Source organism: Garra rufa, chromosome 9 (genome assembly GCF_049309525.1).
Source record: "Garra rufa chromosome 9, GarRuf1.0, whole genome shotgun sequence".
Taxonomy (NCBI): domain Eukaryota; kingdom Metazoa; phylum Chordata; class Actinopteri; order Cypriniformes; family Cyprinidae; genus Garra; species Garra rufa.
The window spans coordinates 28,890,074-28,915,528 of record NC_133369.1 but is presented as its reverse complement, the minus strand read 5'-3'; the positions used below and the strand labels follow the sequence as shown (position 1 = coordinate 28,915,528).

The window sequence follows — 25,455 nt, the reverse complement described above, 5'->3', positions numbered from 1 at the left end:
GACTCCTCCCCAGGACAATTCTCCTTCTGGGTGCAGTCCCCTTCCCGTTCCCCCCCCAGGCTGCCCCACCACGGTCATGTCGGTCAACGATCCCTTGATACCCCTGGCGATGCGGCTGGGAGCCTGGCTTCAGCTTCCCAGCCCCTCGCGGACGGTACGTCTCTGGCCAGCCGTGCCCCTTAGGTGTGCATGCCCACTCCACTCGGAGTGTTGCGTCCTCCTATGCTTTGGCGCACGGCGCCTCACTAGCAGACATCTGTAGAGCTGCCGGCTGGGCGACACCTAACACCTTCGCCAGGTTTTACAACCTCCGCGTAGAGGCCGTCTCCTCCCGTGTCTTAACATAGACATCAGGTGAGCAGGAGGACGGCTGGTGTCGGCTTGCTGCGCCATTCCCACGTGGATCCGTGCGCTATTTCCCAGATTGTTCCCTCCGGCGAACACTGGGTCCTCCATGCCCCGCAGTCAGGGCTAGATGCGGAGTAGTTCTGACTGTGTTCCTGCCTGGGTCTCCTTCGCCCCGCAGGTAGTGGCTTATTTTATTTTTTTCCAGCGGAGAAGATCGCTGTTTCCCTCGTATATCCCTAGCCTTATGGATATATTGAATTTTCTCTATTTCCACACAAAAATCCATGTGCTCCTCCCCCCCAACCCGTGCTTCAGTTCTTCTGGCATCCCTGTGGGGCCCCCTTTTTGGCACCCAGGGTGTTGGGAAGGTTACTTTACATATCTGCCTGCTGGCACGTCAGCCTGCTGGCACGTGGGTCTGTACGTAACGCGGCGTCAGGACCGTGGCCTGTTCCAGAGGGTCTGTTCCCATGTAACGTCGGAGTGACTCGACTGAGGGGGAACGTCTAGGTTACGTAGGTAACCCTCGTTCCCTGAAGGAGGGAACGGAGACGTTACATCCCCTGCCACGGCCCCGGCGTCGCACTGACGCCGGCTCGATCCGGCTCTTCAGCAACAACCTGAATAAGTGTATTGCAGCCGCCATCTTATATACCCGTATGTACGGGGGAGTGGCTTGGCATGCAAATTCCACTCGCCAATTTTCATTGGCCTGTTGTATAAGGCTCAGAGGTGATTGGACTCTCAGGCGAGTTCCCATGTAACGTCTCCGTTCCCTCCTTCAGGGAACGAGGGTTACCTACGTAACCTAGACGTTGTTTTACATGTGCACTAAGGAATTTTAACTAAAGTATGTTGCAGACCTAAATAATCATACCAACAACAAAAATGGGCATCCGATGTCCCCTTTAACCCTTTTTGTATTTGACATAGCTGCAATTGTTGTTTCTAGGAGGAGGCATTGCAGAGAATAGAGAATGTGTGGTAGAAGATAATGGACATATTGTTTGCCAAGCCACATTATTTTTAAATTTGCTCTGCTTGTTTGCTCACATAATTTTTTTTTTTTTTTTGTGGAATTACCCTCTTGCTCCAATTTGTTTAGTAAATGCAGTGTCTGGGAAAATGTTTCGGAAAAAGTGAATGTGTGTATATATTTTTTTATATTTATATATTAGGGCCAGTTGTGGCCTATTGGTTAGAGAGTCTGACTTGTAACCCAAAATTTGGGGGTTAGAGTCTTGGGATTGTGCAATCGAAATTATTCAACCCCATGAACTACAAGGCATTTTGCTGCAGAGAACAACATTTTGTGAAAAATCAACAAAGCATCAGAATTACAAAAAGTTTCTTAATACACATTTGAGTAATTCTAAGAATGTAAGTTGATGAATAATGAAAAAAAATCTAATTGGCTCTAAACATTCATGTTAAAAATTATTCAATCCCCAAAAGTCAAATTTGGTGTAGAATCTTTTATTCTTTAAAACCACCAATAAACGCTGCCTGCATAAATGGGCCAAGACTGTAGTAGAGACATGACAGAAGCATCTAAGCACTTAGATGCTTCTGTCACGTCTCTACTACAGTCTTGGCCCATTCCTCACCTGAAAAAGCTTTTAGATCACTGATAATCTTTCCTCGCCTGAAAAAGCTTTGGTTTTTGCACCAGAGGCATCACAATTCTTGCAAAAATGGCCTGATACTTCAAAAAATCCATGATGTCCTTCATACAGTCATGTTTTTCTATTCCTGCTACAGTAAAACACCCCCATAACAGGATTGGCCCACCTCCTAGTTTGTTCTCCTGTTTATAAGTTTTGCCTTTTTGCACCAGACATACCGCTGATCCATTGGTCCAAAAAATTATTTTGGTCAAATCACTCCATAAAACATTCTCCCTGAACTCCACAGGTCTGTCCAAATGAATTTTAGCATTTTCAAGTCTGCCTTTTTGTTCTTCTCGATCAAGAGTGATATTCGGAAAGATGCCTCAACATCAAGGCCATACTTGTAAAGTGTTCTTCTTATACACTGCATTAAAATGTTTTTCCTCCTTTCGTCTGGTGATCTTGCAAGTCTTTGGCTGTACATTGTAGGTTTTTCCTCGGTTTTTCTGATTATACATTTTATGATATTGTGCTTTTTTGTTTAACACCCTCAAAGGTTTTCTGGTACAACACATTTTAAACTAAGGAATAAGGCTTCCAGTTGTGTCTCTAGGAACTCTTAATGTCTTGGAAATCTTCATATAGCCTTAGACTTTCTCAAGTAATATTTATTTCTTCTTTTGTGAGAGCTCTGTTGACTTTGTCAAATTAGCTACTCAAACTTCAGCACATGCATGGGCTAACTGTGTAACATCTCAAGCCAATTCTGTTTTCAAATAGAGTTGCAAAAGGTTTAATTGTGTTTTAAGACAATTTTGTATCCCACCATGAAAACAACTGACTACAAAACTGCAATGTTGAATAAGGGTTGAATAATTATGACATAGCTGTGTTACTAAAAATATTGCATTATATATTTGTCATGATCGGGGCTGTGGGTCTCCCCTCAGCCTCCTGAGGTCGCTGTTCACACTGCACCTTCTGATTGCATTCACCTGTCTTTGTCATTAACACTGATTCACTCACATCTGTTCACTATCATCTGGTCTTTAAAAACTCTCACCTTTCACTCCTGCTTCATGGTTGCATTGTCTTATGTCTACTGTCTGTCTGCGTTCCTGTTATCCTGGCCTTGGTTTTGTTTATTTAGTATTTGAGTTTATGTTATGTTCTGCCGTGTTGGCTTTTTGTTTGTTTATTTGTATTTGTTTGGTTATTTACATTAAAAATCCTTTACCTGCACCTGGACCCAGATCTCCTATTTCCAACGTGACAATATTGGCATTATCACTTTTAATATGCCAGTAATCTATTATAGATGCAATTCTTATAAAGTCCTGGATCTTCAGAAAAGCTTGTATTTGTAAAGTACTACAGTCTCTGGGGGGGCTGAATAATTTCGACTGCACTTGTCTTGCACATTCACAGAAAACAGCTTACTTCCACAATGACAAATAAGGTGGATACAGAACAGTTGTCAATGAAGGCTTAAAATACTGATGCACCTGGATCATAACGTGAAAACGTGTGTCTGTGATAAACCGTCACTTCGCTTGTTTCACATGGATATTATTTCATATTCTATTAGACTCAATCCGGACAGTGTAATCCCAGACCCCCATCTCCTCTTATACAACACACACAGTGGGATTCATTTATGGATTAGGAGAAACTGTCTGCATTATTATTAATCTGAATGTACAAAAAACAAAACAGAGACACCTGGTGACTGTAAAGTTTAACTGCAGTCAGAGTTTCTGACTGAGCTTTTTTGAAGGATGTAATAAAAAGACAGCCAAAAACAAACTAGAGCCAGAACAAACAGTTTTATAAAAATATATTAATTATAAAAGCATGTTTTTTCATTGTGTGGCAAGGTAGAACACAGTAATCTTGCTGTGGTCACTCCTGCCCTGCTGATTATGACGTAACGGTATTAAACAACCAGAGCTCAGTACATGATCAGAAGGTGAATATATTTTTTTGTAATCTATCTAATCCAATCTTTTACATTTTGATGAGGCAAATAAAGCCGCTGTGACACCTGTGGACTATTATATTTCAACGTGATATGTCTGCAGTGTGATGCTTGGTGCAGTACATCTCAAAATGTTTTATAATATTTAAAATTCTGTCATAATTTACTCACCCTCATACTGTTCCAAACCTGTAAGACTTCATCTTCTATGGAACAAAATAAGAATTAAACCAATTGAGTATCAATATATGGACAAAAACATTGACATTCTTTAAAAAAAGTTCTGTGTTGTTCACAGTAGAAAGTCACACGTTTTGGGACAACAATTGTTTACATGTCTTCATGTTTTTAGTTAGCCTTTATGTTAGCTGTTAGCTAACAGTTGACAGCATTGCGCCAAATGGCTATGACACGTTTTTTTGATTTGTAGAACAAGCTAACATGATAAAGTGGTTTGTTTTAGATCAGACATTGAGGGAAAGGGATGGTTAGGCCTACCTCCAGAGGTTGTATACTCCAGGCAGGTCCTGCACCAGTGATTAACCACCACAGAGATGAATGACAATGCTCACAACAGACTCCCTTTTGCTTCCGCCAAATAACTACAGTTGGAAACTTTGTAATTATTGCAGAGGTTTTCCTACATAAACTAACAAGCACACCACATACAGATGTTCAGTAGCTGGGTCTGTCTACACCATTACACTGCTCTGCTTTGTTAAACACGGGAGATTTTAGTCATTAGCTCCATCATTTAATTTTAACGAGGCGTCTTTGTCCTTTTCCCACAGCAGATGAAGTCAGCGTCTGTTCTGTGTGGCCGGTAGCAGAAAGCAGCGGGTGTCTGGAGGGGGATCAATCGCCGTTATTGTTGCAGTGTGTCCAGACGGTTTACTCACGCACCGAGCCTCAAAGTAATTAACGGAACGCTAGTCATATAGGAGCTTTTTGTCTTGACATGTTGCGCTGAATCAAGCGCCACGCTAATAAACATCAAATGATTGTAATTCAATCCAGCAACAGCTCAGCTGTTCTGCCTCGTTCTCCTCAGCAACTATTAGAGTTAACGCTCGTTCACACCAGAATCGATAACTGCATATGGATAAATAGCGAAAGATAGCATCAACACCAACTGACCACGACATAAAAAAAGCAGGCGTAGCAATTTTGCCCGCGCTTTTTAAAATTTGGCTGATTTTATTGTTCACTAGCTGGATAAACAAAATGTTCTAGAACTGATTACAAGTTACAAGGACATATGATATATGCTTATTGTTGTAGCTGTGCTGTGGACTTCCTTAATCTCAGAATCAGAAGTATTATTAAAACAGTCATTCTTGAGATATGGGACCAAAGATGTCCAGCAATTATAACTGCTATTAGTTTAAAAAAAATATATAAATATATATTTTTAATTGTAAATGTTATGGGGGTTAGGTTAATAATAGAATTCAATTTAATTTATCATTATTATGTGAAATCTATGACACTTAGGCTGTCTTCTCACTACATCTAAAACAGTGTGTCCACAGAGAAGGGTTTATTCATTCATATGCTATAAAATGGATAAAAAAGTTGTTTTAATGATGAAAAATACCTAGTTTTATCAAAAGCAACACTTAATAATCTCTCATATCGAAATGCAAGATTGTTTTTCAGTGAGACGTGTGTTTAATAAGGTTTCAAAGTTGTGTCCTCACTTTTTGTCAACATCGTCAGACATTATTTAAAATGTAATAAAATATAGGAATATCATAAGCAGCTGTCACTCTAAAGGACCCCCTTGCCACAGTCCTCTTACATCAATGTCACACAGGCTCTGCTAAGGCCTGTGTCACAACCATGATATGTCAACACCATCTTCCAATTTCTGAGGAAATTATTTGAAATATTTAGATAATTTTATTCTCCTGAAGCAGGTTCCATTAGCCACTAGCATCAATGGAAAAAAAACAAAATGGCTACTACATGAACTCTGTTTTGTGAAAAAAATGGCAAATTTGTCAACACCGTCAGATGTCACCACCGTAAGATTTTGTGTTGATATATCCAATATCCAATGATATAAATTTGACTCTTGAATAGAAGCCTTATAAACAATAACATATACTCACAGTTTAGTTTGTTGTGGTTGATTTAATAGAGTAATTAATTGATTTAATGTATTTGATAGTTAAAATGACTGCAAATTCAGGTTTTGGCCACTCCGTCAGTCCTGTCACCTCCATCAGATGAATATTTTGATGATATTTCAATATGATATTGTAAATAGATAAGTAGATTTCAAGACTATTAACATATTTACTGACATATCAATCAAGACTTACTGATATAAAAACTTGCTACTTGTGCACAATGCACTTTTCTTAATATTAAGCCTAAAATATGTCTTAATGTCAGTATTGATGAGGATTGTATGATCTTTTAATAACATTGGTCTTTAAATGCAAAATATTTAAACTGTACCTGAAGTATAGTTCCACTTTAGCACAATCAAATATACTTAAGCATATCTTTAGTTGGACTTCAGCACAACTTCCGCACAATAAAGTACAAAAAATAGTTGTTCCAATTTAGCAGACTTTAAATAAAACAGTTTAGTATACTAATAGTAGAATTGCAGAGTATTTTTATTTAGTACATAATATGTAAATGTATTTGTAGTATGAAATAAATGTATTTAAATACATTTTAGTAGATTTATTTTTCACTAGGGTCTTCTTTTGTTCTTTTTTATGATTTTATTCACCCATTGCAATACACCATGAAGCACTTTTTGGAAAAAAAAAAAGAAGCTTATAATTAATTTATAAATCTTATAAAACTTTAATTAATTATTGATATTCTGTTTTAGTTTTAAAAGCCTGGTAGGAATTAATATTAGAATAACTGCAGTTACTTCATAGTATTTATTTTTTTAGAAATAAAAATCTGAGGTATAGTAATCTTGCTCACAGTTTGCACTGACAGACAAAAGAATGAAAAAATTGCTTGGATGTTGTGTCAGTTTTAAAAAGTGTCATCGAGTCCCACGATGTTGTTTGATATGTAGAAATATCTTTATGGAGAAGTGATTAGATAAGATGGTTCCAGCATCAGGTCGGCCTCTGATAGCAATCCTTTCATCTTTGTGCTGCTTGCTTCTTACACACTGTGCAGAGATAACTGACACTATGATAATAGATTTGAAAGAGATGATGGAGTGTGCAAAATACAAGAGATTGCAAGATTGGAAAAGTATGGCTCATTTTTGATGACAGCGGTGGGAAACCTGAAACTACATTTTATGAGAAGATGGGAAGTCAGAGTGAGGGGGAAGATGATGTTTGTGTACTCTTATTAGATTTAGTCCTTTGGTTTCCACTGACGGTGATCAAATTCAGTCGGGCATTTCAATACCCAAACACACAAGTTCATAAAAATGTTGTCGTGTCTGTAACAAATACGAATCAAAGGCTTTGCGTTTTTTTTGTATCATGATTATTATTATTATAAGCTTTGTTATGGTTTGTTCAGTTTACAGTTTCTTTTTTCAAGTTCTTTAAATTCATTCCAGTTGAAGGTAAACATGATTGTAATCGGTTGTTTCCAACACTAATAAATGCTTTTGTTGTTTCCTCCAAAACAATACAGTTTCTTTTGACTCGCACCCACTCACACAGAAAATGCCTAGACTAAACAATGGAAAACAACTCACATAAACACATTCACACCATCCCTTATCTTTATTACCTTTTGATCTCTCACTCCTTCACACTCACACATACTTACACAAAAGACTGAAAGGTTATTTAGGCTAGTTTTAAGACAAACGTCAACTAACAGCTGCAGTCTCTAACACGCACGCACGCACACGCACGCACGCACACACACACACACGCACACACTCACGCACAATTCTCGTGTCCAAGTTTTTGTAAGTGCAACATTTGAAGAGTGATACTTTGCCTGACTCTTCTGAAATATTACATTATTCCATCAGAAAAACAAACTCCTGAAAAAGCACAAAAACCTACTTATTTTCCACCCAACGCCTTGAAATGACAACAGAAATTAAATGTAAATTCAAGTCTGTAAAGTATCAATCCGAACATTTAAATTAGTATCCGTTTTTCTGAAGTTGCTTCGTAGTGATGAAATATAAAGCAGACGCAATGTTCCACATAAATCAAAAAAGTATTTCAGAGCAAAAGCGGAATGATACAATAAACGGCTTCATCAATATATTAAAGACAGCCTGTAGGTGTGAGAGAAGGTGACTCTACGTTAGAAAACTTCTAGCACACATCGTTTCTCCTAAACCACATGCCATCGCTAGTTTAAGCAGTATTTGCTCGTCTCTAGGGCGAAAAGCGGCGCTGGTTGCTGCTATCATCATGAGCCGTGATATGATGTTGTTGCCATTGTGATAAGGTGCTAGTCTAAAAGAGTTAGAACCTTAATTTTGAACCTTGATTGATGCATACGCTGTTGTTTATCACTTGAAAAGCTCACAAGAATGCAATAACTACCTGCCCCGAAGCATTTGTTTGCTTGTGTTACTCTTGGCAAAAGTGTCGCCAGAACCGTTGCCAGTAATTGCTGTTATTTCTTTCTTCGTGTGTGTTGTTCTGATTTCCTGCTGGACTCTAGTGCCTTTAGGTGTGTGTATAGCTGAATAACTGTTGCCGTAGAAACGGATTATAACCACCAGACCCCTCAATTTCCATTTGGTCTTGCCGATCACCACCGAAAGAAGTCAAGTAGCAAGCAGCGATAAGTGGAACCGGTTCGAACTGGAACGAACCAGCCAAAGCTGGTCAGGAGTTCTTCCGAATCCAGCGGGAATCCAGCGATGCCACATTGTCCACACATAAATAAATGCAAGTGTTTTATGTACAGTGTCTGTGTAGGTGTCCACCTCCGGTTGAAGTCCATAAAGTCTAGAGGAGATTTTTCCAGCATCACTGAGCTAATGCACACACACACACACACACACACACACAGACTCACACACGCTTGCACTCGCTCACTCACTCAAGCACCTTTTATCAAAAGAGAGAAGGAAAGAAAACAACAAAAAAGCTATTTGGCTTCTGTTTGTCTCAATGTGTTTAATGCGTTTGTGTTGGCGCACTTCTGTCTCAATTTTCTGCATCGCAGAACAGCCGTATCGGCCTCGCTTTCAAGTGCCACCGCAATACGTTCAAATAAGAATCAGATGTAATTGGATTTTAACGCTTTATAAATTGTCGCCTCATCAATAGAAAAGTCCAAAATGAGTCGATTTGGAGTCTCTGAGATCGGCTTCTATTACAGACTTGTTTAAACTCATCAAATGAATATTGCTGTTCATCCCTGACGGCAATTACACGATCATCCAGCGGTTTGTACGTCTCTCTAGCAACAGAAACACACAGAGAGAAACAAATACTTTTTGAATTGGATTAAACGGTGCTTCTGTGTTTTTTTTTTTTTCTCCTTCTGGGTTCGAGAAACCTGAACTCCTCGGCGGTTTCATTTCAGTTCTCATCAAACAGAATCTGAGACGCTTTTAAACTTTTAACCTGCCAATTCGTAGATAATGGAGCCATCAAACCTTCAGACCGAAGTAAAGATCCGCTCCGCCCCCGAGCACCGAAGGCGCCACACGAACGCATAAACACACACACGCACACACACACACACACACATACACAAACAAACAATCCAAAGTAACTGAAATGGCACAGTTCTCATTATGGTGTGTTAGTATTGTCTGCGTGACACGCAAAACGTGCCGCTGTTTGTAAGACATGAAAACCACTGTTGAATTGTGGGCTGGTGCTCGACACTCTGTACACTGCTGCAGCATCAAGTTCCCGTTCATTTCCTAGTCTTTATCTGCAAACGTTTCGGCCCTGGACCTTTTCTTCCCTCCCCCCCAAGGCCTCGTTGGTATGGTGGCGGTTAGGAGGTGGATGCTAGGAGATTGAGAGGGCGATGAGGAAAAGCGATGCCACGGTTAGGAGAAGGCGATCTCTGGATGGACTGCTTCCGCTGATGCTCTTCTCCAATTTCGGGACCTCTGGATTATCATAGTCATCTGGAAAGAGACAGACAGAGCAGAATTAACAGCTGAGGTCTAGACACTAATGCGGTCTGACTCACTATAAAAACTATAGGAAACTCTCTGACCAACTGAGGCCTAAGGGAAGGAGTTAAAAATAAAACGCAGTGACTCAGGCAGGTATGTACTCAAGGTGTCAAGGTGTACTCAAGGCTTCATTGTGAACACAACAGACTAAAATGTAACTATTATCGGCTACAAGAGGAGTGTTTGATGTGTCCAAGTAATCTACGGAATTTTGTTACATCATCGCAGGAGACGGACAGCTAACAAAACCGGTTTGTCGGTGTCTGCGGCGGTGAGCGGGTGTCTTCCAGCTTGCGGACTCTGTGATAGACAAGTTCATAAACACACGTCTTCACTTACAGGTCACAAGGAAGAGTGTGTGACGCAAATTGGCTGCCACAAACATCTCCAGACATGCACACAATATGTCTGTGTGTTTTGACAGAATAATATGATGTTGTAACGTACAGACAAAAGATGTGACAGTTGTTCCAGACACGTCTAGGGTGATGATTTTCCATTTATCATCTTTCACGCAGACAGCACTAATTGAAACTATAGCACTATATTACAATTAAAAATAACTTCTATTGTAATTTTAAAATGTAATTTATTCCTGTGATGGCAATTTGAATTTTGAATTTCTAAAGGTTGAATTTTTTAGCCACTTTTCCAATCCTCAAGCTCACGTGATATTTAGAACTTGTTCTAATATGCGTATTATTATTGGTGGTCATTTATTAATAATAGTTCTTATTATTATCAACTACATTGAAAACATTTCTTATTGTTTATTCAGGATTCTTTGGTCAACAGAAAGTTTAATGAGCTTTATTTGAAAGACAAATCTTTAGTAACATTATGAATGTCTTTACTGTCCCTTTTGGTCAATTTCATATATCTTTACTGAACAAAAATCTGAATATATTTTTATGGTTTCCACTATAGGTGGGCGATATGACCAAAATCATATCACATTTTATTTTATAATCATTTTATTTCACGATATATATCACAATATAGTTATTTCTGCTTTTATGATATGAACATTTTTTAAACCATACAATTTCATAATTCTTGTCACCATGCAGTGTTAATATCACCAAAAAAACTAGCCTAAAAAACGGTCATCAATTAAATAAGAAAAAGAAACTAATTACAAGCAATAGGACAAGAAAACTACACTGTAAGAAGTTTTCACCAGATTCAACTTAAAAAGTTCAACAGCTGCCTTAAGTTTTAAGTTAAATCAGCTTAAAACTACAAGTTATTTGAACTTATTACAATCAAAATGAGTTGATTTAACTTGTGAGTAACTTGTAAGGCAGCTGCTAAACTTAAGCTTTTAAGCTGAAACTAGTGAAAACTTTTTACAATGTACAGTAGAACAGATAAATAAAAAAATGCACATTGTTTACTGTGTAAATTAAATATATATTTCTATGATTTAGTCAATAGTAGTGAGATATTTTCTTTTGTTGTTGGATAAACATGATTAAGTGACAACAGGAATATTAGACTGCTATCACTTTAGGAGCTGCCCTGATCCTGATTTCTCAGTTGTTTTTTACACCTAAATAACTGTGTATAGATAGATACTTGCAAAGACGGGCATTTTGACATTACAAGTTCTCTTTCGGTGCTGATTGCATTTCAACGTCTTAAAATAACTTGTTTTTTAATCGCAGTGCTTAAAAATGCATGGAAACAACCACGTAGGACAGCAGTGCATGTAACCACAATATAGACGATAGTCCAAAATCTCTACCGGTTGACAAATTTCTATTGGTTAATCATTTCTACTGGTTTATACATCAACTGAAAGCTGAATAAATAAGCTTTCCATTGATGTAGGATAGGACAATATTTGGCCGAGATACAACTATTTGAAAATCTGGAATCTGAGGGTTTTCATCAAAAACATCAAAATATTAAGAAAATCGCCTTTAAAGATGTCCAAATGAAGTTCTCAGTAATGCATATTGCTAACTGTAAATATATTAATATATTTACGGTAGAAAATTTACGAAATGTCTTCATGGATTATAATCTTTACATAATATCCTAACGATTTTTGGCGTAAAAGAAAAATCGATAATTTTCACCCATACAATGTATTTTGGGCTATTGCTACAAATATACCTGTGCTACTTAAGACTGGTTTTGTGGTCCAGGGTCACATTTATAAAAAAAAAAAAAAAAAAAAAACTGAATTTCAACATTGTTAATGATAAGAAATGTATGAAACAGTTGGCGCTGATAGCCTCGTGGTTAGTATGGTGACATATACAGCGCTCACAGCGACCCGAGTTCAAATCCCGTCTTTTGGTCTTATAATTCCGCTTATCATTCTCTACCCAATACTTTCCTGCCATCTCTCCACTGTCCTGCCTGGATAATAATATAACTTATAAATATATAAATGTATGAAACATTGTTTTTCCATGGTGTTTATTTTCCCTTTATATTCTTTTTTAATAAAGATTTGTGTTTTAAATAATATTTGACAGATTACAAATTTAAAAGGCACTGTGCAAAAAATTATTATTATCACCATGGCAGAACAATGTTTGATTGACAGGAGTCCTTGGATGGCAGGCAGGAGAGAGGAGCTGTGTGGGATGTTCTGGTACATGGTGTTTACATGCTGGAATTCAACACTCAGTGCCAACATACACAGATACAATCTCATAACCCGGACGAATAGACGTTTCTAGCTTGGCAGTTTCCTTGAATTCATACTGCCTTGTCATGTGACTTAATCAGCTGATCAGATGTAAGTGTTAAGTTGTTTTTCTCCATTGGAGAATGGATTTCAAAGAAATTTGATAAGTTTGTCCTATCAATGACCCGAGTGGGAAGTCAAATCTTACATTACGGCACACAAAGATCATTGCCTCTGATAGACTATTGCAGTAATACTTCACAATAAGGTTCAAACGGTTAAAGAGATAGTTCACCAAAAAATGAAAATTCTGTCATTAATTACTTGTTCATGTTGTTTCAAAGCTGTAAGACCTTCGTTCATATTTGAAACACAAATTAAGATATTTTTGATGAATTCAGAGAGGTTTCTGACCCTGCATAGACAGCAAGGGTCCTACCAAAGTCAAGCCACAGAAACGTAGTAAGAAATAGTCCATGTGACATCTGTGGTTCAAATGTAATTTTATGAAGCTACAAGAATACTTCTTGTACGCATAGAAAACAAAAATAATGATTTTATTCAACAATTTCTTCTTTCCCACCGCCATTATCAAGAGCACCTCCACACAAATGTACAATTACGGTTAAACTACTGATGTCACATGGACTATTTTGACAATGTCCTTACTACATTTCTGTGCCTTGACCACAGTAGCATCCTTGCTGTCTATGCAGGGTCAGAAAGCTCTCAGATTTCATCAAAAATATCTTAATTTGTGTTTCGAAGATAAATTAAGGTCTTATGGATTTAAAATGACATGAGGGTGAATAATTAATGACAATTTTCATTTTTGGGTGAACTATCCCTTTAATATGAGGTAATGCATAGGTATAATGAAATAACAATGAACAAGATTCTTACAGCGTTCATTAATGTAGGTTAATATCAATAAATAAAATTGTTCAATGTTAATTCAAGTTTGTCCATAATATATTAGCTACTGCTATTTTCTACAACATGAAATGCTAAAAATGTATGCACTATCATTCAACAATTTGGCCATTTGTTAGGGAAATCAATGTGTTTATTCAGCACAGACATATTAAACTGATCAAAAGTGACAGTAAAGACTTCTATTTTAAATAAATGCTGTTCTTTTGAACTTTCTACTCATCAAAGAATCAAAAAGTCACGGTTTTAAAATGTATATATATATATATATATATATATATATATATATATATATATATATATATATATTAAGCAGCATAACTGTTTTCAACTGTGATAATACAAAATAAATAATAATAAATAAATAGCAAGAAGAAATGTTTCTTGAGCAGCAAATAAACATATTATTAGCTTTGCCATCACAGATATAAATTGCATTTTAAAATACATTAAGCACACACTACCAGTCAAAAGTCGCTTCTGCTCACCAAGCCTGCATTTATTTGATCCAAAGTATAGCAAAAAAAACAGTAAAATACCGAAATATTTTACTATTCAAATGAACTGTTTTATATTTAAATATATTTTAAAATGTAATTTATTCCTGTGATTTCAAAGCTGAATTTTTAGCATCATTACTCCAGTCACATGATCCTTCAGAAATCATTCTAATATTCAGATTTGCTGTTTAAAAACATTTATTATGATTATTATTATGTTGAAAACAGCTGAGTAGATTTTTTTCAGGTTTCTTTAATGAATAGAAAGTTCAGAAGAATAGAATTTATCTGAAATAGAAATCTTTTTAACATTATAAATGTCTTTATCATCACTTTTGATCAATTCAAAGCATCCTTGCTAAATAACAGTGTTAATTTTAATAATTTCTCTCTTCCCTAAAAATATACAGACTCTAAGCTTTTGAATGGTATAGTGTATAAAGTTACAAAAGCTTTTTATTTCAGATAAATGCTGATCTTTGGATCTTTACAATGATTTCTGAAGTATCATGTGACACTAAAGACTGGAATAATGATGTTGAAAATGTAGCTTTGATCACAGGAATAAATTACATGTTAAAATATATTCAAATAGAAAGAAATTATTTTACACAGTAAAAATAATTCACAATATACTGCTTTTGCTGTTTTACTTAATCCAAATAAATACAGGCTTGGTGAGCAGAAGAGACTTCTTTCGTACTGTCTGAAAACTTTTGACTGGTAGTGTAATAAAGTAAAAAAAAACAAAAAAACATTTGTAATAAGAAAAACTTAAAAAGTAATAATATAACCGTTTTTATCATTTCATATAAATCCTGCTCAAATGAATTCAGCCTTGTGTTGTCTTTCAAAAACATTATAAAAAAATAACTTGCACTGACCTCAAACAGTAGTGTATATGTAGAAATTAATACCATCCTAAATGAATAAATGCTCTAAAAGTGTACCAATATTGCTTGAAACAAGCAGGAAAGGTTTTGTTTTTATGATGAAAAAAGCCTATAAAGAGAATGGTATGAGCACAATGCCACACACATCATCTTGCTCTGTATTACTCCCTAAAGGCCAAATAAAAGCTGTCTGTGTGTTTACCGCATCTGTATTCGTGATTGCCTGCGACTGATATGAATTCCGACGATTGTAGCGTGAAACTTACTGCCATTAATGGGACTAACTGCTCCAGCAGATTTACAGAACTGACATTAAGAATCCTCAAATGAGAATTTATGTTTCTAATGACTTCAGAATCCAATTTTATTTAAATTATTAAAAGAAAAAAATATTTAAGCACTTAACTTAAAAGCACCCGCAGCATTCTAAAGTTTCCCAAAGTAGCCCTTTTATGAGCATCTTTTGATTTGTTTGCAGGAGTTTAGTGCGCAATTTAGAAATGTATAATTTTAAGTTGGTCAATACTAATGGGACAGCAGTTTGCAAAGAGGAGACGGTTTCTTTTGTCTATCGGACACAGATGTATGGAGCTGTACCGAGATGTGTGGCTTCCTGAGACCCGGCTGGCCTCTTGCGGTTGTTCTCTTCCCCTCTCTGGCCTGTTTGAAAACTGAACCCGAGCGGGAGAGAGCCGGTACTCAGATTCCAGTTATTGGAAATCGTTGGGTGGCTCCGACCCAGAGACGACCCAAAACACATCCACATCCATCTGTCTCAAAACACACGCTCGGAAAAAAAAAACACGAACAGATCGATGCCTCTTTATTCCCTAAAAACACTTGAAGTCAAATCAATTTCTTTTCTCTCATTTAAATGGTGCGGTCGTCGCTGTCCTTGAGTCAGGTTACGGCGGTGCTGAGGAAGCGCAGGATGTGACTGTGAGGCTGGAAACTGGAGGGCTAGTTCTGCCACCGCTAATCAGCGCTAACACTAGCCTCGGCGCTAATCAAGCTATCTATAGCTAGGCAGCTCACGCTCCGTTTCCCTTTTAGCTCGTGGCTTCATTAGTGTCACTCATTGCCTATAAGATGTGTGTTAGTTAGCAGATAACTGCTGTGTTTGTTTGGTGTACAAATTAGGGTTGATCTCATATGCATTTTTATTTAACATGAAGTGAATTCTGCTTTTTAACTTGGTACCCGATTTGATTTATAACAATAAATATGCTTGTACACGCACACGTGTGATTAATGGGCTTGCTGCGTAACTAGGAAAGAGGCGTGTGGATGCCAGATCTGGGCACTGAAACCCTAGGTGTAAATGTCAAGTTAGTCAGTGATTTATATGCATATGTATAAGTGTCAGTGCGGTCCGTCTGGTGTGTGTGTGTAACTCACCGAGGTCATCGATTTTGATGTTGGGTCTTAGAGTGTAGTCTGGCTCTGTGGGCTGGGGCTCATCATCTGAATCAGATGCTGGAAGACATGAAAGGAGAATCAGAACACACTCTCCATTCTCTCTCTGACCGATCTTATATATGCTCTCAAAGGACTTGGGAATTTATTTGGAAGCTCCTCTAGGTCATACAAAGCGGTGAGAAAGTGATGGGGTAGTTAGTGTCCCCAGTTCAGGCTACATACAGCTAAAGGATGGGACATGAATCATGAAAACAATGGTCGACTAACTTGTCTAAGAGCTGAATTGTCTAGGGATTTACTAGTGTGCCACAGAAAATTAAATACAATATTTATTAAGACTATCAAAACAACGTGTCAGTGCAATTTGTGTTTTTACTTATTTATTTATTCACACGTTTGTTAAATTTGACAATTTCTTTGACACTTCTATGGAAAATCATGACTAAATGTGATTATTTTATTCTTTTGACTGCCATTCATTTTAACTGTAAAAAAACGGCATATCATTTTGAGAAACAGCAAATAAATATTAAGATTTATTTATTCTTTTGACTGCCATTTTTTGTTTTTTGCAAAATACATTTAAGAATAGTTTTGGTATTTAAAAAAAATCTGTTTTGAAACAATATTAATGTTACATATAAAATGAGAACTGTTTTGAGCCGTTAACAAAAAGAGAAAGTTAATGTCATTTGTTGTGTGGGAAAAAAATCATAATTTATTCAGAATGTAAAATAAATTTTATTTTATCTTTAAATTGATATACAAATACATTTGAATTTAAACATGTTTTTCTAATAGTGTTTAGAAAAATATATTCTGTCAGTTTAACAGAAAGTATAAATGTCATTTATTGTGGAAAAAGAATCATAATTTATTGTGAATGTAAAATACATTTAGTTTTTTTGTGAAATTTATATAAAATACATTTGCAATGAGAAAACTCTGATAGTGGTGAGAAAAAAGATATTCTGTTAGCTTAACAGAAAGCAAAGATTTGTCATTAATTGTGAAAAAAAATCATAATTTAGTGTGAATAAATAAAATAATTTTTATTTTATTGTGAAATTTATATACAAATAAAATTTTATTGAAAATGTTTCTATAATAGTGTTTAGAAAATCATATTCTGTCAGTTCAACAGAAAGTATAAATGTAATTTATTTAGGGAAAAAAATCATAATTTATTTTGAATGTAAAATACGTTTTCTTTTATCGTGAAATTGACATAAAAATACATTTGCATTGTGAAAACTCTAATAGTGGTTAGAAAAAAGATATTCTGTTAGTTTGACAGAAAACAACGATTTGTCATTAATTGTGATAAAAAAAAATCATTATTTAGTGTGAATAAATAAAATCAAATAATTTTTATTTTATTGTGAAATTGATATACAAATAAATTTGAACTGAAAATGTTTCTCTAATAGTGTTTAGAAAAAACATTCTGTCAGTTTAACAAAGTATACAAGTCATTTATTGTGGAAAAAACAATTTATTGTGAACAAAATAAATTGTATTTTATTGTGAAACTGATATACAAATAAATTTAAACTGGAAAAAAGTTTCATAGAAAAATATTGTTTAGAAAGATATATTTTGTCAGTTTAACAGAAAGTGTAAATGTCATTAAAAAATAATTTATTTTTTAATAATTTATTGTGGATGTAAAATAAATTTGTATTGTGAAATTGATACACAAATACATTTGAACTGATCTCTAATAGTGGTTAGAAAGAAGATATTCTGTCTGTTTAATAGAAAGTAAAAATTTGTCATTAATTGTAAAAAATACATATATTTATTGTGAACATAAAATCATTTTTATTTGATTGTGAAATTGATATACAAATAAATCTGAATTGAAAATGTCTCTATAATAGTGTTTATAACAATGATTTGTTATTAATTGTGGATTTTTTGTGGACATAAATTCAATTTGTATTGTATTGTCAAATTGATATACAAATCAATTGGAATTAAAAAAAAATGAATAATGGTTAGAAAAAATATATTATTTCAGTTAACAGAAAGCCATTAGTCATTAGTCAAATTTTAAACAAAAATTAGTAAAAAAAAAAAAAACTCATTAGTTGTGAAAAAAATTATCATTAATTGTGAATGAAAATGTATTAGTTATTTATTGTGAAATTGACATACAAATAAATCTAAATAAATAAATAAAATCGAATAGTGGGTAGATAAAAATTAAAATTATTTTACATTTTGAAAATAGGCATCTTTTATTTATGAATGTAAAATCATTTTAATTTAATCAGCTTAACAGAAAATACAAATGTGTCAGATAGTATTTTAATAACTAGTTCAATTACACTGTAAAACTCCAGTTAATTATTTTTGGAAGTATATTATAATATATTATAATAATGATTGTTGTTGTTGTTTTAGCTTTGGTATTTAGTAAAAACGTTACAAAAAAGTTGCACATTAAACTTCTTTAACTTTTTTAAATTGCTTTTTAATTTTTTTTTTTTTTTTTTAATTAAGTTCAACTTATGCATCTCAAAACTACTATATTTTGTTTTTCTCTTTTTAGCTCAGTGGCTCTCAATCTTGGTCTTAAAGGCCTCCCCTGACCGCACATTTTATCTCTTAATCTAACCCACCTGATTCGACTCATCAGCTCATTAGTATGTAGTTTTCCACATCCTTATAAATACATCAACCCTGCTTCAGCCCTTTGAACTCAAGGCACTGGAGTTCAGACCTGACTGAGCAGGACTAACAGATTCGTCTTGACACAAGAACTCAGACACTCCAAGAGAGAGGGCAGAGGTTAAGACAGCACACAGTATGCTCTCTCTTTCTCTCTCTTACATCCTGGAATATTATTAATGAACATGAACACTGACAGAATGGGAGGGTGAGGGGTTAAAATAACACTCAGTGCCGGCAAACTGACTGTGAGAGAACATGAATCCTGACAGCACCTGGAAACAAGAGAGAGAGAGAGAGAGAGAGAGAGAGAGAGAGAGAGAGAGAGAGAGAGAGAGAGAGAGAGAGAGAGAGAGAGGGGAAAGAAATGACAGGAGAGGAGCAAGAGTCTGGTTTATTACAGTGTTTCCCAACCTTTTTGTGTTTTATATACTCCAACAGTCTTATACACACTGCTGTTCAAAAGTCTCTTATGTTTATCAAAGTTCCATTTATTTGAGCAAAACATACAGGAAAAACTGCAATATTATGAAATATTATTGCAATTTAAAATAACTGTTTTTCATGTTGATATACTTTAAAATATAATTTATTTCTGTCATGCAAAGCTGAATTTTCAGCATCATCTCTCGTCTTCAGCGTCACATGATCCTTTAGAAATCTTTTTATCAATTTAACACTTTTTATCAATTTAACATATCCTTGCTGAATAAAAATATAAATTTCTTTTTTTAAAGAAAGAAAGAAAGAAAAACTGACCCCATTACTGACCCCAAACTTTGAACGGTAGTGTATTGTTACAAAAGATTTCTATTTGAAATAAAAGCAGTTCTTTTTTAACAGGGTTCCTACAGGTTTCTTCAAGTTAAATTCAAGTCTTTTTAAGACCTTTTTAAGACCATTTATATAAAAAAATTAATACCTACTTCACTTCCTACCAGCAAAAAAAACCAAAATCCTTGAACTTGTGTTCATTTATTTTTCAAATGTGGAATGGGTAAAAGATAAGCCAAGCAGGTGTGAAAAATAAAAACATTTCACTAGGCCACAAGAAAGTTTGCCGAACAGTTTTTTAACATTAGCTAGCTACTTATTCCATCCTGGGAATATGGGGAACTGAGAGACCCCTGAACAATAAACATCGAAAATCAGAACTCAACAATAAATTAAATTAAGAAACACAGTCAACTCCTTAGCTCTTCACTCAGGGCAGCAATCTCTTTATCAAGGACAGCCAGTTCCGTCAACTTCTCCTTATGGCCTCTCCGCAGGAGAGAATGCCTTCATTCCCATTGTACCTAGCTGAATCCTTTTTTTTTTGCATATGGTGCAAAAAGCCTCAAAAACGTTGTTGTCCACTGGTTTTAACCAATGACGAAAAGAGTTTTTATCCAGCCACGCTTCATTAAATTTACATTTCCCCATAACCTCAGAATGAAATTGGTAGCTAACTAACGTAAAAACAAACGTTAATTAAAGCTGCAAGCAGCGTTGACCGGGCCCTCGCCGTCTGGCAGTCACCATCCCTATAGCATCAGGAAAACGGTGCCCAGTTGGCACATGCATTCACAATAACCCTTTGGACTAACCCTAACTGTCTCTCCTCCTGTCTGACTCTTTCTCTTACCACCCATCACACCTCCTTACACTCAGCCACTTACCACACAAACACACACAAAGAGTGCAGAGCAGAGTGAGATCAGATTTGTTTTTTAATTTTCTTTCATTCGTGGAGTTTTGTATAATTATGAAATGAACTGTGTTTAATCAGAATGAATAGTTATTTGTATGAAAAAAGTTTCAAAGAGTTAGGATGCTGCACTTTAAATATATAATAAATCATTGAAAATTGAAAATGGAAAATGAAATTCTAGGCACGCTATCTGCCTCAAAAACACAGGAAACAAATATTTGAATGTATTTTGTATTTTTATTTATTTGCCATGGCAACAGCATTTGATGCATCAGGGACTCCTTTACAGACTCTCATCGGCCGTGTTTTTACATCATTCTGATGAAGTTTGAAGAAAATCGAGTACAAAAATATTGTTCGTTGTTCGTTCGTGTGTTAGTTCATTAACCAATGTTAACAAAAGAGACCCTATTTTAAATAGTTACCATGTTTTATGATCTACATCCATTTTTTAATATTATTTTAATGATCTATAAGCATCTGTGAAATAATTATAAACAAATATATTAAAAATAAATACATTAACTTAGTTGATGTATTTGTTATTCATTCTAATTAAGTGAACTGAGCAGTATAGTGTCATACTTATAAGATTTTTTATTCTATCAGTGAGATTGTATATATGTATATAAATCATATAATTTTTCCTTAAAAGATTAAAAAAAGATTTTAATGCTCTTTAAGCACCTATACAAAATAATTATGTAAAAGTACACTGGCAGTACAGTCTATATCAACTGATTATATGGATTATTTTCATTCTTATACACTGAGAATGAGCTAAATAGCATTAGAGGTCAAACGATTCCTTATCTTATGAGGACCTCTAGTGTTCATCCCTGGTATTAGAGCTTTAATCTGACAAATTTATGTGACACTTTTAATGTTTTTGGGGCCTCTGAGCATGATAACATTTTGAAACTACACGTATTTCCTAAGAATTTCTTGTTCTTTATATGTAAAAAGTTTTGATGAGTTAGAATAATGCAATTTAAAGATATATGAAAATAACTCTTCATCTTTTTTATTGTTACTTTCATAAATCACCACATCAACACCGTTCAAGATGTCCCAAAGCCGTTCACAATTTAACATCTTCAGTATCTTGGCATCATGTTGACAAAGTTTGCTGTGAACTGTCTGATTCTGCTATGAGTGATATGAATTTATTCACAGCTATATTTAAAAACACAGGAAACAAATGTTAAAGTTTGACATGTTGCCATGGCAACAGAATTTGATGTATCAAGGACCCCTTCACAGATTCTCATCGGCCGTGTTTTGATATTATTCTGATGAAGTTTGAAGCAAATTGAGTAAAATTAAGAGGTTGATTTAAAAGCGTTTTGCAAGCAACACACTTCCTGCTGCCAGTTGGTGGCGCTATAACTTTGACTCATAATAGTCACATCTCTGTGATCGGTATCATACGACGAACAAACTGCTTAAGTTTGGTCAAAATCAGATAAAGTGTGTCAAAATTATTAGACATTTCCTGTTTCTCATTTCTCGCCATAATTTGTCGCTCTGCCACGGCCAAACCGTTCGAGATAGCAAAAATCCCCTGGCAATTTTGCATTCCCAATATCTTGAGATCATGCTGACCGAGTTTGGTGGCCATCGGTGGAAAGGTCTAGGAGGAGTATTTCAAATTCCACAGCTTGATTTTTCCAAAAATCCATATTTAAATAAAATTAGCTGACTTCCTGTTGGTCGTAGCTAATGGGTGTAAATTAGAAAGTTGTCCGGCTTGATGAGTCCAATATTTGTACCGAGTTTGGTGACTGTAGGACAAAGTAACCCCCCAACTTTAGTCAAAAGGTGGCGCTATGGAGCGCCTGCTCCACGCCCATTTATGGGCTTTTATCAGTGTTTAACTGTCATTAATACAGATGTGTGTGTTGAGTTTCATGAAATTCTAAGCATTTTAAGTGGCTCAAAAACACAAAAAACTAAAGTTAAAGTTTGACACGTTGCCATGGCAACATGATAAAAGTTATGGATAACGCCCTTCACAGATTCTTATCGGTCGTGTTTTGACATTATTGTGATGAAGTTTGAAGCAAATTGAGTAAAATTAAGAGGCTGAGTTTAAAGCGTTTCAAAAACGTCACGCTTTCTGCTGCCAGTTGGTGGCGCTATAACTTTGACTCATAATAGTCACATCTCTGTGATCGGCATCAGACGATGAACAAACTGCTGAAGTTTGGTCAAAATCAGACAAAGTATGTCAAAGTTATTAGGCACTTCCTGTTTCTCATTTCTCGCCATAAATTTGTCGCCCCGTCACGGTCAAACCGTTCGAGATATCAAAAATCCCCTGGCAATTTTGCGTCCCCAATGTCTTGAGATCATTCTGACCGAGTTTGGTGGCCATCGGTGGAAAGGCCTAGTAGGAGTATTTCAAATTCCATTGCATGCACTTTTTAGACATCCCTGAATAGCCGACTTCCTGTTTGGCGAAGCACGGACTATGAGTGTGAAATTTGTTCGGCCCGATGAGGTCTATATGTGTATGAATTTTGGTGACTGTAGGTCAACCGTTGTGCGCTCCAGAGCCCTTCAAAAGTCGCAATTTTTAACGCTGTGCCATGCCCCCCCCAGGTGACCCCCCCATGTCAAAGTCTGTCCGGCCCTGATGGCCGCAGGTTCCAATGTGTGTGCAAAGTTTCAAGAGTTTTCGTGTATGTTAAGGCCCCCGAAATCCCCCAAAACATTGAAAAAAAAAAAATAATAATAATAATAATAATAATAATAATTAAAGCTGCAAGCAGCGTTGACCGGGCCCTCGCCGTCTGGCAGTCGCCATCCCGATAGCATCAGGAAAACGGTGCCCAGTTGGCACATGCATTCACAATAACCCTTTGGACTAACCCTAACTGTCTCTCCTCCTGTCTGACTCTTTCTCTTACCACCCATCCCACCTCCTTACACTCAGCCACTTACCACACAAACACACACATAGAGTGCAGAGCAGAGTGAGATCAGATTTGTTTTTTAATTTTCTTTCATTCGTGGAGTTTTGTATAATTATGAAATGAACTGTGTTTAATCAGAATGAATAGTTATTTGTATGAAAAAAGTTTCAAAGAGTTAGGATGCTGCACTTTAAATATATAATAAATCATTGAAAATTGAAAATGGAAAATAAAATTCTAGGCACGCTATCTGCCTCAAAAACACAGGAAACAAATATTTGAATGTATTTTGTATTTTTATTTATTTGCCATGGCAACAGCATTTGAGGCATCAGGGACGCCTTTACAGACTCTCATCGGCCGTGTTTTTACATCATTCTGATGAAGTTTGAAGAAAATCGAGTACAAATATATTGTTCGTTGTTCGTTCGTGTGTTAGTTCATTAACCAATGTTAACAAAAGAGACCCTATTTTAAATAGTTACCATGTTTTATGATCTACATCCATTTTTAAATATTATTTTAATGATCTATAAGCATCTGTGAAATAATTATAAACAAATATATTAAAAATAAATACATATTAACTTAGTTGATGTATTTGTTTCTCATTCTAATTAAGTGAACTGAGCAGTATAGTGTCATACTTATAAGATTTTTTATTCTATCAGTGAGATTGTATATATGTATATAAATCATATAATTTTTCCTTAAAAGATTAAAAAAAGATTTTAATGCTCTTTAAGCACCTATACAAAATAATTATGTAAAAGTACACTGACAGTACAGTCTATATCAACTGATTCTATGGATTATTTTCATTCTTATACACTGAGAATGAGCTAAATAGCATTAAAGGTCAAACGATTCCTTATCTTATGAGGACCTCTAGTGTTCATCCCTGGTATTAGAGCTTTAATCTGACAAATTTATGTGACACTTTTAATGTTTTTGGGGCCTCTGAGCATGATAACATTTTGAAACTACACGTATTTCCTAAGAATTTCTTGTTCTTTATATGTAAAAAGTTTTGATGAGTTAGAATAATGCAATTTAAAGATACATGAAAATAACTCTTCATCTTTTTTATTGTTACTTTCATAAATCACCACATCAACACCGTTCAAGATGTCCCAAAGCCGTTCACAATTTAACATCTTCAGTATCTTGGCATCATGTTGACAAAGTTTGGTGTGAACTGTCTGATTCTGCTATGAGTGATATGAATTTATTCACAGCTATATTTAAAAACACAGGAAACAAATGTTAAAGTTTGACATGTTGCCATGGCAACAGCATTTGATGTATCAAGGACCCCTTCACAGATTCTCATCGGCCGTGTTTTGATATTATTCTGATGAAGTTTGAAGTAAATTGAGTAAAATTAAGAGGTTGATTTAAAAGCGTTTTGCAAGCAACACACTTCCTGCTGCCAGTTGGTGGCGCTATAAATTTGACTCATAATAGTCACATCTCTGTGATCGGTATCATACGACGAACAAACTGCTTAAGTTTGGTCAAAATCAGATAAAGTGTGTCAAAATTATTAGACATTTCCTGTTTCTCATTTCTCGCCATAATTTGTCGCCCTGCCACGGCCAAACCGTTCGAGATACCAAAAATCCCCTGGCAATTTTGCATTCCCAATATCTTGAGATCATGCTGACCGAGTTTGGTGGCCATCGGTGGAAAGTTCTAGGAGGAGTATTTCAAATTCCACAGCTTGAT

At 35.5% G+C, this 25,455-nt stretch overlaps 2 protein-coding genes across 3 annotated transcripts in view; both read right to left on the bottom strand.

Moving 5' to 3' along the window:
- Positions 1–25,455, bottom strand: part of bcam (basal cell adhesion molecule (Lutheran blood group)) — a 198,807-nt gene that overhangs the window by 82,582 nt on the left and 90,770 nt on the right. The gene's annotated exons all lie outside the window — the stretch shown is intronic.
- efna3b (ephrin-A3b) overlaps positions 7,426–25,455 on the bottom strand; it is a 37,723-nt gene continuing 19,693 nt past the window's right edge. The window contains exons 4-5 of the mRNA XM_073846855.1: positions 16,420–16,497; positions 7,426–10,000 (exon numbers count right to left, since the gene is read on the bottom strand). Coding sequence (XP_073702956.1) covers positions 9,879–10,000; positions 16,420–16,497 — 200 coding nt within the window. The 3' untranslated portion in view covers positions 7,426–9,878. The remainder of the gene's footprint in view (positions 10,001–16,419; positions 16,498–25,455) is intronic.